This window comes from Emydura macquarii, unplaced genomic scaffold (genome assembly GCF_026122565.2).
Source record: "Emydura macquarii macquarii isolate MOO-44397 ecotype Brisbane River unplaced genomic scaffold, CSIRO-AGI_Emac_v2 contig_3506, whole genome shotgun sequence".
NCBI classification, from domain to species: Eukaryota; Metazoa; Chordata; order Testudines; family Chelidae; genus Emydura; species Emydura macquarii.
In genome coordinates this window covers 7146436-7161056 of record NW_027133643.1, presented here as the reverse complement: position 1 = coordinate 7161056, position 14621 = coordinate 7146436, and the positions used below count along the sequence as shown (strand labels likewise).

Below are 14621 nucleotides of genomic sequence, written 5' to 3'. Positions count from 1 at the left end.
AAGGTGTGGGATGATGAGCAGTGGCTGCAAAACTTTTGTATGTGAAAGGCCACTTTCTTTGAACTTTGCGCGGATCTGTCCTCAGCTCTGAAGCGCATGAATACTCGCTTGAGACCTGCTCTGACAGTGAAGAAGCGAGTGGCCATCGCTCTGTGGAAGCTGACAACCCCAGAGTGCTACTGGTCAGTTGGGAATCAATTTGGAGTTGGTAAATCCACCGTTGGAGCTGCTGTGATGCAAGTATGCAGGGCCATTAATAGGCTTCTGCTAAGAAGGGTAGTGACTTTGGGAAACATGCAGGACATAGTGGACAGGTTTGCCACAATGGGGTTCCCAAACTGTGGTGGGGCAGTAGATGTCACACACATCCCGATACTAGGACCTGACCACCTTGCCACAAAGTACATAAAGTGGAAGAGATACTTCTCAATGGTGTTTCAGGCCATTGTGGATCACAGGGGACATTTCACCAACATCAGTGTGGTGTAGTTTAGAAAGGTGCATGACGCACGTATCTTTAGGAACTTGGGTCTGTTCAATAAGATGCAGGTGGACACTTTCTTCCCTGACCAAAAAATAAACATTGGGGATGTGGAAATACCAATAGTGATCCTGGGAGATCCTGCCTACCTCTTGCTCTCTTGGCTAATACACTGGGCACCTGGACAGCGAGCATTTCAATAACAGGCTCAGCAAGTGCAGAATGGTGGTGGAATGTGCATTTGGCCATTTAAAAGCCAGATGGAGATGTCTGCTTACTAAGTTTGACATCAGTGAAAAGAACATCCCAATAATTATATCTGTGTGCTGTGTGCTCCAAACTTTGTGTGAAACAAAGTTTGTGTGAAATAGTTCCCCAGGGTTGGGCCATAGAGGCTGATAGGCTGGCTGAAAATTTTGTGCAGCCAAATTCCAGGGCTACGCTCAGAGCCAACTGCGGAGTGCTTTGGCTTCGGGAAGTATTGAAAAACCGGTTTTGCAATGAACTGCAGTAATGTATGTCTGTGCTGTGCCTTTATTTCCCATCCTCCACCCTCGCTCAAATGGCCCCTCCACTTCTCTCCACACCGAAGCTATGAATGAATAAAGACAGATGTTTAATGCTACAAAATTTTATTTATGACCCATTTTAAAGGGGGGAAAGGAGGATAACTTAACATTGTAAAGTGTCACTGTGCAAGAAACTGTGGTTGTGTGCAGTTCTTAAAGGGGCTGTCGCATCCTTCTGCTCGCCTCCACCAGAGTGGAGTGCAGCACATACTGCACCCTGCTCAGTCTCCTCCTAGACCGCATGCGGGTGGAGGCTGATGATAAAGCGGTAGGCAGCGGAGCGTTTTGGAGGGGCTGCAGGAGTCTGTCCTGCTGCTGCTGCTCTTCCTGGAGCTCTACCAGACACCTCAGCAATTCGGACTGATCCTCATAATACCCAGCATCTCCTGTTGCGTATCACGCTCCTGCGCAGATCTTCTGTGTTCCATGTCCATGTCTAGTTTTTCAGACAAGGACATCCTCCAGGCTCTGAGCTCTGTGTCAGCAGCTGCGGTGGCGTTCATTAGTTCACTGAACATGTCGTCCCACGGTTTTTTTTCAGCTGGAGTTTGGCAAGGGGGGGCCAAAGGCTGAAGTGTCTACTTTAAAAAAAAGCAAAGCAAACAGTTGCCATTGTTAGCTGACCCAAAGTAGTAAAGGAAATGTTACAATGTAAAAAAAACTCCCCTTCATGTTCAGAAGGGTAAACCAGACCTTTATTCCATTCTGTACATCATGGAAGGGTCAGACTGGCGTTACAGACATGGTAAGCAAAGGGCCTTTGCATCTGTTCTAGAGAGACTTCATTAGTACTAAAATCCACAATCCACACTTGAGCAAGGAGGGGGATCATAGGGCTCCCCTGTAACATGCCAAGGACCAGTTTGGGAGGAGGTGGGCAGAACAGATTAGAGGACACTGTGGGTGAATTGTAGCGGCAGAAAACAGGGTAACCAGTGTACTGACCCATGATGCCCATTGCAACAGGACTAGGACTAGGAATAATCTTGGGGAGGTGCCCAGGGACCCCGTCCACGGCATATGAATAAAACGGAGTGACTGTACTGATCAGATACTTTAAACTTGCGCTATCTTCCCTAGATGACCATGTGTGATATCAGTCTCCTGAGGATAACGCAGGCAGAAAGGGAAGATTTGCTGCAAGCATCGGGGTACAGGCCTGGTCCTTATGCTGCTATGCTGTGTTCCGTGATGATGCTTGCTCATTTAATAGCAGAGTGGCAGGGAAAAGTATCCTACCGTGGTGGAAGAAATAAGGCTGCCCTCCCCAGAAACCTCCTGCAAAGGATTACAGATTACCTACATTAAAGTTTCCTTGAGATATCCACAGAGGATTCTTGCAGCATACCTCTGCACATAAATAGTCTGTTCCAGGAGTAACCCTCCACTGAAGTTTGCCACTGCCCAGTAAGCCCCTCCCCTCAAAAACACAACTCCTTTTAAGAAGCTGGACTGGGAAATAACCGCCAAAAAAAAAAAAAATTTCCACACCCATCACCAGATGTGCCTTCCCCTGCATCTTGATCAGTTCCGCTGTCATGTGTGTGGCTAGACTGCTCTGGAGTAACGAACAGGTCCTGGCTGTCAGGAGAATGGATACCCAGCTCTCCTGTCTCCTGCTGTACTCATCCTCATCCACAGAGTCCTCCTCATTCGTCCTGGACTGGTATTCTTCAGAGGTATCAATGCTGCTTGGCGGCACAGTGGTGGGGACACCGCCGAGAATCGCATGCAGCTCCTCGTAAAAGCGGCATGTTTTGGGCAAGGAACCAGAATGGCTGTTAGCTTCCCTAGTTTTCTGATAAGCTTATCTCAGCTCTTTGATATTAATGCGGCGCTGCTGCACATTCCTGTTGTGTCCCTTCTCCAACATGCCGCAAAATATCTTCTCATATATATCAAAATTTCTTTTGCTGGCTCAGAGCTGAGCTAGAACAGATTCTTCGCCCCACAGGCCGATGAGATCCAAGACCTCTGATCAACTCCAAGTTGGAGCGCATTTGGGTCATGCAGTCACCATGAGCAGTTCAGCTACAAAGGTCTCTCCATGCTCTCTAAACTGGAAATGGGAATTCAAAATTTCCTGGGACTTGAGGGGAGGAGCTATTTCCTGTTTACATGGCCATGTTACAGCAGAGCGTGAATGTCCAGAGTGGTCACAACGGGGCATTATGAGATACCTCCCAAAGGCCAATGGCATCGATTTACGTTGTGCTCTGCCTACACTGATGCAAATTTGACCCATGGAATTCGAATTCAGCGCTATGCCACTTGCAGAGGTGGTTTTATTAGGTCGACTTTTACCATGCTTTAAATTGACGGAACTTATGTGCCAGTGGAGATGCATACTGTGGGGGTCGATGTAAGCGGTGCTATGTTGACCTCCATTGCCAGTGGAGACCAGGCCTCAGTAATTGGTGTAGACAGGGACATAGAAGGGATTTGGTTCAGCTGGTGCAAACCTTGTCTTGCCTTTGCTTATGCTTAAGGGGTCATCACTGGTGCTACTCTTCTGTACTTTTAGCTCCCTCTATGACATCCCTCTCTATGGGCTCAAAGGGATGGGCTTAGCACTTGCATGGACAAAGGGACTACTGCTTATACATTGGCCTTTGTAACTCTTATGCTGTCTCTTGACCTGAGGTAGACTATGGGGTCAGCCCCTTTTATAACGGACTTTAAAGCCTTTTTATTCCAGAAGGATTTTGAAAGAGGATAATAGTTTTATTTACTGCTTTAAATACAACCTTATGGAAACGTTCACAATTAAAATGAAAAGCCATGCATTTGGGTGCTTTCTCATTTTTTTGAGACATCAAAAACAGACCTTACACGCACAGATTTGCAACATAAAGAAACAGACAAAAATGGGCGATCTTCAACTAAAAACCAATCCCTTTTCAAGCCGAGAACGGGCAAAATTTCACATGAGTTTTCTAGAAAAGTAAAATATTGAAGCTCTGATGTTGCCCTAAATGAAATTCTAAAAATACAATTTGTAGTCTGATCCTTCTCCCATTGTGGTCAGTGGGAATTTTACTATTGATTCCATAGGAAGTAAGATCAGGCCTTAGCCCTCATTCCTACAGTCACCAGGGCTCTGTGCTGCCCATAGGAGTCCTCCTGCATGGATCCAATAAGAGTCTTAGAGCCATAATCCTGATAATCAGATCAGTGCTTCTTGTTACTTTATACATTTAGTAATAACAGAAATTGATAAGGTGTCCAGGATACTTTTATAGGTAGTGATTATGTAATAATATCATACTTTTATTTAATTCTCTCTCACCGTAAGGTATTAAAGAAACGTTTAGTCAAAACATTAACACAATTCTTAACATGGTCAAAAAACTTGTTTAGAGATTGCCTGGTTGCACTCTTCAAACATTTCTATTCCTTTTGACCCAATGGCCTCTTAAAATTTGGTAGACATATCAAGGTACAGGTGAAATGTGTTTCTTGAGAATGAAATTATAGCATAAATCGGATGGTTTGCTAGCTGTGTTTTGGTATGCTTTTTTCAACAGCTACTACAGCACCATCATGCAGTTCATGAAATTTCATACATTGCGAAGGACATCACAGACCACCGAGCCTTTGGATATGTTTGTGGAAAGGAAGGAAATCATAGATTCGTGGCAATAAAAACAGCCCAGGCAGTGAGTATCGATCGGATCTTTGTCATTTTCTATAACTTAACTCAATTTGAAAGTTATGTCTATAATGTTGCTGTTCAGAAGGTCATGCTAGCTTGTTTGTGCAATGTACTTGCTGTCAGTTGTGTCTGCATCAGGGATGGTGCAACCACTAGGCAAACTAGGTGGTCGCCTCGAGCAGCAAAATTTGGGGCACAGCAAAAAACTGAATGAACTATTCATGGAACTACATAAGTAAACAAACAGGTTTCAGCAGTAGGAATAAAAGATCAATGAGAATGTACACTCAGTATCATAATATTTTCTCTTTTTCATGTAAAATAAATGTGTAATTATAAATACAGAATTTTTATTCAAACCAATGCACAATATTCTTTTTCAAAAGTTAATTATGGGGGGGGAGGAGAGCTCAAGGCTGAAGATTCACTTAAGGCACCTAATACTCTTGCGCTGGCTCTGATCTGATAGAGGTTCTCAGATGGTGGATCAGCAATACCAGTCTGAGGAAAAAAGGAATGTACTTCACCCGTCCTAATTTTTTGTGGTGTATTCCTTCTAATTAGTAATTATTTTCCTTTCTAATTAAACTAGATACATTGATGGAATACAAATAAGTTTACGTATGTTCGTAGACTCATTTAAACAGAAAATGATAGAAAACAAATAGCTACTTTGCATAAAATCTCCCCTAATTTCATTGTATTAGAAACCACTAATAAATATAAGCAATGCCTTCTATGCTCATAATTACAATTATCATTAATCTGCAAATATAATTAGTTTTATAGAAATGAACCTTAGCATAAATGCAATTTGCTAAACTAATATAAACAAGGTAGAAATTAATTCAGTGTAAAGTTCCTTCTCTTGAAAGATAGACATTACTGTTCTATCAACAGGACTGAGGGAGAGGGGAGGAGTCTGCTTTCCCTTATTAAAATCTATTTACCCTTTTTGCTTCAATAGGCTGAGCCTGTAATTCTGGATTTGCGAGACCTGTTTCAACTCATTTATGAATTGAAACAAAGGGAAGAAATGGAAAAAAAGGCACAAAAGGACAAGCAGTGTGAACAAGCAGTATACCAGGTACCTATGTGTGCTTTAACTTGTTGCCAGTCAAAGGGTAGGGAAGCTAATGAGAGGTGCTGAGCTCCTTCGGCATTGTTAACTTCAGAGGATATTGAAGAGCATGTAGCATGTTTCAGGATCGTGCTCCAGAAGGACAAATAGGAAGGTAACACTATGTCGAAGTAGGATTAAACAATGATGGAAATTGACACTGGGTAAGATGAAAACCTTAGAAACATGAAATGGTCTATTCATTTCTTATAAAAAGTGTTCCTTTGAATTAGAGATGCAAATTTTAGTGGAAACCAATATGTATGCTAGATCCATTTTAAGAGTGACTGGTAATTGTAGCACAGTTTGAATGTGTCTATTTAAATAAAATGGGACAAGGTGCAGCTTTTATTAAAAGTTACCTTGTGCAATAACGCAACAGTATCTGTAAACTCAAAAAAAAATCTATTCTTTGTGTACAGTGAGCTCGTGTCTTTGCTGTCCTTTAATTTCTGAACGCAGTCTTGTTTCTCTGCTGTTTATGTTCTTTGCTTTTACCGCCTTTCCTCTTACTTTGCTATAGACAATTTTGGAAGAAGATGTAGAAGATCCTGTATACCAGGTAATTTCTGAAGCTGTACAGATTGAGTTTCAGAAATAGTTAAATACACATTATCCTATTTTCAGACACAGATAAGCATTGTAACAAAGTGTTGCAAAGGTTTATTGAGATAGCAGTTTAAGTAGAAAAAGAAAAATTTCAACATAAAGCAGTATATTTACTAGAGACTAAATTCTAAATAATAATACTAATATGTAATATTACAATATAGGATGGAAACCTTAAATATTTGTTTAGAATGTCATTTAGAAACTGAAGTGAAAGTTTTCTCTCCGGAAATAATGACACATCTCTGTGGGGAAACCTAATAAAAATATAAGCTATTTTGAAAACAACAAAGGTGGGTGAAATCCTGGCCCCATTGAAGTCAATGGGAGTTCTACTATTGACTTCTCTGGAGCCAGAATTTCTCCCAGAGCATCAATACTTGTACCAGGGGGAAAAAATAGAATCGACTCCTGTAACCAACTGATTTGATACATTGGCAATTTGGGTCTTATTAAATATAGAGCCTAACTTTAAAGCCCGAAGTTATTCAGGCTAATATTTCTTCTACCTCGATGGAAAAGGTGATTAATTTAGAAATACATTAATTTAGAAATACATTAATGTATTTATATCCAACAAGTCGGTAAGATTTTAAAAAGCCATCGGCTGTTGTGCATACTCACTATAACATTTTGCTGAAAATGTAGGATTCTAATAATGTGAAATGCTATTGCATTCGAGGCTAAGATTTTCAAGAGTAATTTGAGATTTTGGGTGCCTCTGTTTTTGCACGCCAGCTGAAGACACCTTAAAGGAACCTGGATTCCAGAGGGTGAGTATTTACAGCTTTGTGAAAATCAGGCCTCTTTGAGATGCTCCAGATGAGGCATCCCAAATGGAGATACCCTCAATCATTATTCACTGTTGAAAATCTTGGCTGAGAATTTCAATTTGAAAACCCTAAACAATAAGGACTGCAAAGCAATAACCTAAAAAATGCAACGCAGCGTGGCAGACTATTACTGTGAGACTTGCTCCATAAGCACCAAACTGTTCTGTGCGTTCTGGTTTAGCTTTTTTATTCACGATTAATAAAGAGGAGGTGGGGGAGGAACGTCATGACTATGCAGCCCAGAGGCCTATTCCTGCTTCCATTGAAATCAATGTCAAAATTCCCATTGACTTCAGTGGGAACAGAAATGAGCTTCAAGATGTGTCCCTAGTGAGAAAGCAGCAGGAAGTTGCTCTAATGATCATTAAAGAAGTGCCAGGTCTGTTTTATTGCTCTTTCATTAAAAATAAAGCAACATAATTCTGTGCTTTCCAGCAAATCAGTTATCCTTGTGCCAACCTCTACTTTGAAACTGTTTTCTTAATACCTGCCTGTGTTTTTTATCTGGAATTCCAAATTGCCTTTTTTTCCCTTCTATTTCATCTTTGACCTTTCCTCTTTGGCGGCTGATGTAATAGTACATTGTGTTTGAGGCTGGACATGAGCCAATCCGTGAGCCTGAAACAGAAGAAAACATTTATCAGGTATAAAATGGCTTCATCTGTGTTACTACTGCGCCCAATGCAAACATTTAGCAAAGCACATTTCATAGACTGAAGTTCGTTTTTATTAGTTTTCATTCATCATATAAACATGTGACATTTCATCCTCATTCAAGTTACATAAATAATTTGCACAGCCTCAGTATGTTTTATTAATTTGTTTCTCTTTTCAGCCTTTTCAAAACGTATCAACTTTGGTAATTGATGTAGGGTCCTAAACATTGTGTACTTTCTATAGCATGACAGAGATAGTGGATTCCTTTCTTTCTTTCTAATCTACAAAGCTTTTTTATAACTGCATCCGGTTTTACAGCACGTTTGAGCACGCGTGAACTTGCTCTCACACAGCTCTATCCTGCATTTTGCACTCTGACAAAACTCCCATTGATGGCAGTGTAAAATACCCCTTTTGTCATTTAATCCATCCTCCAGGGGTCAGTGCAGGATTTATCAAAAGATTATTTAATTCAGTTTAAATCACAAACTAGAGCAAATCTGGAGACAAAGAGATCTCTGTTCTATTTTTTAAAATTACAAGAAAATCGAGATTTCAATAAATCCTTTATAGGGTGAAGGGTTATAAAGTGCCCCAGGGTTTTATTGGGATGTAATATACGTTGATCTGGTTATAAAACAAACCTTTAAAAACAGACACAAGAGTGGATGGAATGGAGGAGGAGGGGAGGGAAGTTAAAAGGAAAAAGATAGTCATGAAAGAAAGAATGAAGAAAAGAGTAGAAGAACAAAGAAGCAGAATGGGGTTTAGGCCAGAAGGGAGATGAATAAGAAGGGGGAACACAAGTAAATGACTGGGAGTTAGGTCATTCTATAATTTGATCATTGGCTTATTAAGTTCATATGTTCATTTAAGCCCCCAAAGCTGTATTGTTCTCCCATCACCAACTAAAATATACTATTTAACCAGGTGCCTAGTCGAAGGGCATTAAAGCCACTCTGGGTGACTGTGTTTTCCTGCACACAGAGTGTGTTAAGTTTGGAGATAAGCTAGGACACGCGGTTTGAAGTGCAGTCGCCATCTGAAAAGTGACTTTATTTAAAATTACATCTCTAAGTGTCAAATTTATACTTGCAGCATAATTTTCATGCCAAAGGCATGCAATCAGCTTAAGACATTTTAACTGGTGGTGACCAAAATGCACAGCTGTTGAAGAAGTATCAGAGAAGCCAGGGGAGGAATGTGCAGGGGATCCCTAAGAAGTGTTAGGTGGCTGAGAAGGGAGTCATGGTCAGTGGTATCAGTCAAGGCACTGAGGTCAAGAAGAATGAGAGAGAAGAGCCCATGCATACAAAGGGCAGTTTCCTTTGCAGGAGTAATAGAAGCCAGACCAGACTCAGACACAAAACCACTAGAGAATGTGAGTGAAAAAAGTTAAGTATTTCCAAGGTTTTGCTAAAATGGAAAGAAAGGATGGTAAGCAAGAGATGAGAACTTTACTGAACTGAAAGTGTTGCCTCTGCCCTGTGAGTCACCAGTGAATTGTTCAAGGTTTCATTTGATAGAATCTGGATATTGTGAAGGGTTTCTTTTCTAAGTGGTGGTACTGAAAATCATGTCAAAATGTACAAGCTCCTCGTTGACCTGTAACCTCAGCACTCTAAAATGCCACATCCTCATTACCCATAATAAGGAGTATACATGACATACTGGCCACAGCAATGTTTTGACTCAAGGCAATTTCTGTGTATTGTGGCTGGCTCCCCAGGAATATGTGTCCTGCATCTTACACATCATGTTCTGTCTTAGTCACACCTTCTTTTTGTGGTGCCACAAAAGCTTTTCCTACCTACAGCTGATGTGCCAAGAGTTCACTTCCCCCAAGTACAAAAGGTTCCTAAGTAGGTATTTAGCTAAATAAAAAACAAAAATATTAAATCTCACTTTTGTGATAACATTCCACTATTTATTATCACTGAGCTTACATTTTCTTTTTTGGGGGATGGTTTTCTATTAGTCATTTTCTTTAGCTCATTACCCCAAAGTTTTGTGTGTGCGCGGGCTCTCTTTCTGTCTGTTTAATCAAATTTAATCTATCCATGTATTTCTAATGCACTAGCTACTGTGGATCTGACCACCAAACACGCCACAGTCCTTTATGTACTGAACTTTTCATCACACTTCCTTGCCTGACAGCTGGTTTTATGTCAGTGCCATCATTTTTTATGGACCAGGGCCTTTATTAATTAATTTCATATTATTTATATAGCATCACTGGTCTTTATGATGCTTTACAGCCAAAGGAGAAAGGCAAGGAGCCCCAAGGAACTTGCAATCTAAAAATGATAGACATACAGCAAAATATGATAAGGGAAAATAAAGGGAAAACGTCATGCTTTATGGGCGATATTCTCTACAGGAGCTCAGATCAGTTGTTACATTGTGATTCATGTGATAGTTATTATTTCATATACTCATATTGAAAAGAGGGTTTGGCTAGGACAATGGTGCAGGAAATTGACCCTGCCAGAGTAGATTAGTGTTGGAAAACATGCTCAGTATAATGAATTTTCAGAGAGATTAGGAGGAAGAGAGGGAAAGTGACTAGGAGGAAAAAAGAGACTGTTCCAGGTATTAGGGGAAGTGTGAAGAGAAAGGTCCAGAGTCTTGAGTAGAGTTCTTTGAAAATTTTCCTATGGAAAGATTTTCTGAGGAAAAATGGCCTCTTTCTTTTAAAAAAACAAAAAGGGGGGGGGGGAAGGGGGGACTTGTGAAAAATTAAATCTTTGAAATGTTCTTTTTTTTTGTTAAAGTTGCCATGACATTTTCTTCAATATTTCTATCAAAATTGTGTTCTAAATGGCTAGTGAACATTTTCCTGCATAAATGGGGAATATGCGAGAGCTGAGCTGTAGGCTAGGACAGTTTAGCGAGAGCCTTGAACAGAACAAGAAGCCTAAACTTTAACGCGGAAGGAGACACATATGTAGTAAGGCAAAAGAGACTGTAAGCTTCAGGACTGTGGTTAGGAGGAGAAGGTGAGTAAGGGAAGCCAGAAAGGAGGAGGCAGTAGTACTTGTGGCAACAAATAATCAAGGTCTGGTTCACTGTTTTGGCAGTGGGGGGAGAGAGATGAGGACAAATTGTAGAGAAGTTTCAAAGGGAAAAGTCATAAAATTTAATGAGAGCTTGGATGTGGGACAAGATGGATACAGAAGAGTCTAGATGTGACCCTATGGTTGTGAACCTCAGTGAAAGGGAGGATAATGCAGCTATCAAGTATGAGATTGAAAGGGGGAAACAAGAAGGTCTGATTTCATCTTCTAAAGCCCTACAGCAGGATCTGCTGTGGTTTGCTAAAACATCTAGCTTCCAGGGGTGCCTCGTTGAGTAGGATGCTGCCACAAGCGTATATAATGTACTTTTGCATTAAAACATGTAACGATTAGGAGCCTTCTGGGTAGCTGCTCAAAGACTCTAATGAATCCTGGTGGGGATATTTAAATGGAATGTGTCCAAACTTTTCTTCCCCAAAAAAAGGGAAGATTGAAGTTACATTTTTTTTTTTAAAAAGAGTGGTGAATCATTCAAATGCTGAACTCAGTGCACTACACTGGGGCCTATAAAACTGGTACATGGAACCTTTACTGAATCAAATCACCTTGTTTCAGAAAAAAGGGAAAAAAAGGGATGTGATCGGCAGCACTGGTTTACATTAAAGAAAAATAGCCTTAGTAAAGATACAGCAGTTTCTCGGATACGATTTATACCTCTCTCAAGGAAGAACAGAACTCCAAGCAACTTGTTAAATGAAAATTCTTGGCTCCTGATCTCTCAGTGCAACATAGCAGTCTGCCAAGGGGTAGACGGTTGACTCAGTTGAATTGAATTTTTCCACTATTACTAACTTCACACATCTAATGTGATGGATTTTTTAGTGGGAAGGGAAGGCGCTGTGAGAGCACTATGGAAAATACTTATCATTGAGCATTCTTGAAATAGGAATATAGGGGGAGACTTTAAAAATCACCTGAAAGATTTAGAACATATCCCATTCTTTTTCAATACAACTTTGCTCCTAAATCTCTTAAATACTTTTGAAAATTTCTCCTATATTTTCTTAATTAAGATGCACAGTGTTCCTTGAGAAATGAGACCATCACAATAAAATGTGGGCTTTGTGAAAGTGTGAATGGTTGGGACTGATATTCTCTTGGATTATTAGAATTTGGAGGTTGTGCCTGTATCACTGGATAGGTAACTTCTGATAAATTTACAGTAAAATCTTGGACTTCACCTGCTGTAAAATCTGAGTGTCGGACTATTAGTTCTCTTCATGATTATTATATATGGGCAAAAAATAGATTTTTTTAAAGATTAACAAAATGTTTTATTAAATTTGAGAAGATTATTTTAAATAGAAAAGCTCATTAACTTCTAAAATGTAATCTTGTTCCAAAAAACTAAGATAGTCAATGTAAAGGTGATATTGGTATGTTAAATGTACAGGATACTTGTTTCAGTGTTAAATTTCGTGTTTCCCATTTACAACAGGCTTTCAATATTTTTTAGTAGGAAAAAACAATCACCAATTTAAAAAATCATAACTGCAATCTCTTTTTGGATTCATTTTATAAGCAGGTAGGGCCCAATCCCCTTCTCACTCAAGCTCTCAGATAACTCCACTGACATCAGTAGAATTTCTCCTCCTACATTATAAATCATGAGAATCAAGCCTAGGAGGAGACTTGGGCCCTAAGTTTACTCAAGCACAACATCCTCTCCCCACGAGGAAAGCCAGTGACTTCAATTCCCCTGCTGTGCTGCTATAAATGCTGCCCCACACTCTGGAAGGACACTTCCTTCTCATCAAGAGCTGCAGAATGCTATATCAGACATTACATAGCGGCCTATGATTAGTCCCACCTCAGGAATATGGGTTTTTACTAGGCTTGGAAAATTTGATATTTTTAATTATTATTTTGACAGATAATATCAATGTTTATTTTTAAGCCTTTTTTTCAACTTTTATCCATTTAAATTTTCGCAGTTGTGGGAGATTGTGTGAGGGTCAGACAATAATTATTTAATGACAGTAGCCATGAAGATTCAAAAACTTAAAGCATTATAACTGTTAAAACACAAATTGTCAACATCACATGTCAAAATATACAAAGTAAACATCTTTAAGTCAAATTCTAATAAGTTCCAAAGCAGCATTTTTCTTTCTTTGCCTATTTTTAAATTTCAGTCATCGTCAGTGGAAATATTTTTTCATTGGGTCACGTGTGTATGATGAAAACAGCATTTACTGATATTTACTGATAAAAATCTAACACTTCCAAGCTTCGCTGTTATTTTTTCTGATTAACAATATTAAATGAGATGGGAAAAGGAAATCAATGTTGCTGCTGGCCAAACATCTCTTCTTCCATGCTGATAGCTCTGTTAAAAGAGCTCATCTTAGGAGAAAATGGAGCCCAAATATGGCTCCCATTTTTCACTCCCTACCTTCCCCCCCAGAAAAAAGCAAACACTTATGTAGGAGAAGGATACAAAAGGACCTTAACTTCAGAAAATTTAACCAGACCCAAATTTAACTCTATAATGGGCTGAATGAAAACCCCAGATTTGAAGAACCACTTTGGGGTGTTCAAAATATAGATCGGAGTTTGGTCACTTATGGTCATCTCCACTGAAAGACATCCCTACATTAAAAGGGGTCATTCTTGATTTCAATCATATAGAATGATTTAACTCTTTAGTAAAGTACAGTAAACTTAGTTGCAACTTTCAAGTTTTCCAGATTCCTATGTCAATGATGATTGTGCATTTGATTTACTGTCACAGGTTCCTACCAGCCAAAAGAAGGAAGGTGTTTATGACGTGCCAAAAAGTCAACCTGTAAGTGTAAGTATCTCCCCTGTTTATACATGGTAGAGGTGGTATGTGGCACAGTTGCTTTGACTCTCATAATTTTCTGTAGTGTACGTATCCTTCTAGCATTATGATGTTCAATGATCTGTGATACCAGGACTGGTTCAATTCGACAAGGGCACATGGGTGAGCCATTCAGTTAGGGCCCCCTAATATGTTTTTATTTATTGATGTCCACCATGTTCAGATACCTACAATCTGCTCCTTTCTGGGCTCTTTTTATTCACACTTCCCCTTCTAACCAAGACCCACCACTTGTAATGTGAAGTCTTTCAATAGATGTCAACAATGAGAATTGAACTTGACCTCTGGATCTTAATGTATAAACCTCTACAGTTTGAGCTAAAATAGCTAGTTCTGTTAGCCAACGCAATAGCAGGCTTATCAACCTCTGCATCTCAACCACCTTCCACTAAAGAGGCCCAGAGCACCACACCGAATGGATATGGGTTGCATTTCCTTCCGCCATACTTATAATTAAAACTGTATATTGTGCAAAGATGTATTTAATTAATTGAGGACATCTGTGGCTGCAGGGGCCAGCTGGGTTGGAAGTTAGGAAAAGAGCATTAGGAGCAGGCATGAGGAGTCAGAGAATTCTCTCATTCTGCAGCCTCTCGGAACCTCCCCTGGCAAATACCATATGCTGCTATGTAAAGAATGCATAAGAAGCTTCAAATTAGACAGTGATCGAACATCAGGAACTTGCATAAAAATTATAGTTCTGTACATTGAAAAAAGCTATGTAAAAATCTCACTTAACACATGGCACAGGAAAGCAATAATTTTTTTAATAAAA

At 39.8% G+C, this 14621-nt stretch overlaps 1 protein-coding gene across 7 annotated transcripts in view; it reads left to right on the top strand.

Annotated features, from left to right (window-relative positions):
- The window catches only part of DAB1 (DAB adaptor protein 1), a 623369-nt gene that overhangs the window by 562075 nt on the left and 46673 nt on the right, over window positions 1–14621 (top strand). For 5 of the 7 annotated variants that reach the window (XM_067535436.1, XM_067535430.1, XM_067535432.1 and 2 more), the window contains 5 exons: window positions 4578–4709; window positions 5673–5792; window positions 6349–6387; window positions 7846–7911; window positions 13736–13795. In XM_067535436.1, the coding sequence (XP_067391537.1) occupies window positions 4578–4709; window positions 5673–5792; window positions 6349–6387; window positions 7846–7911; window positions 13736–13795 (417 nt within the window). The remainder of the gene's footprint in view (window positions 1–4577; window positions 4710–5672; window positions 5793–6348; window positions 6388–7845; window positions 7912–13735; window positions 13796–14621) is intronic. The other 2 variants (XM_067535435.1, XM_067535437.1) reach the window with 2 other exon arrangements.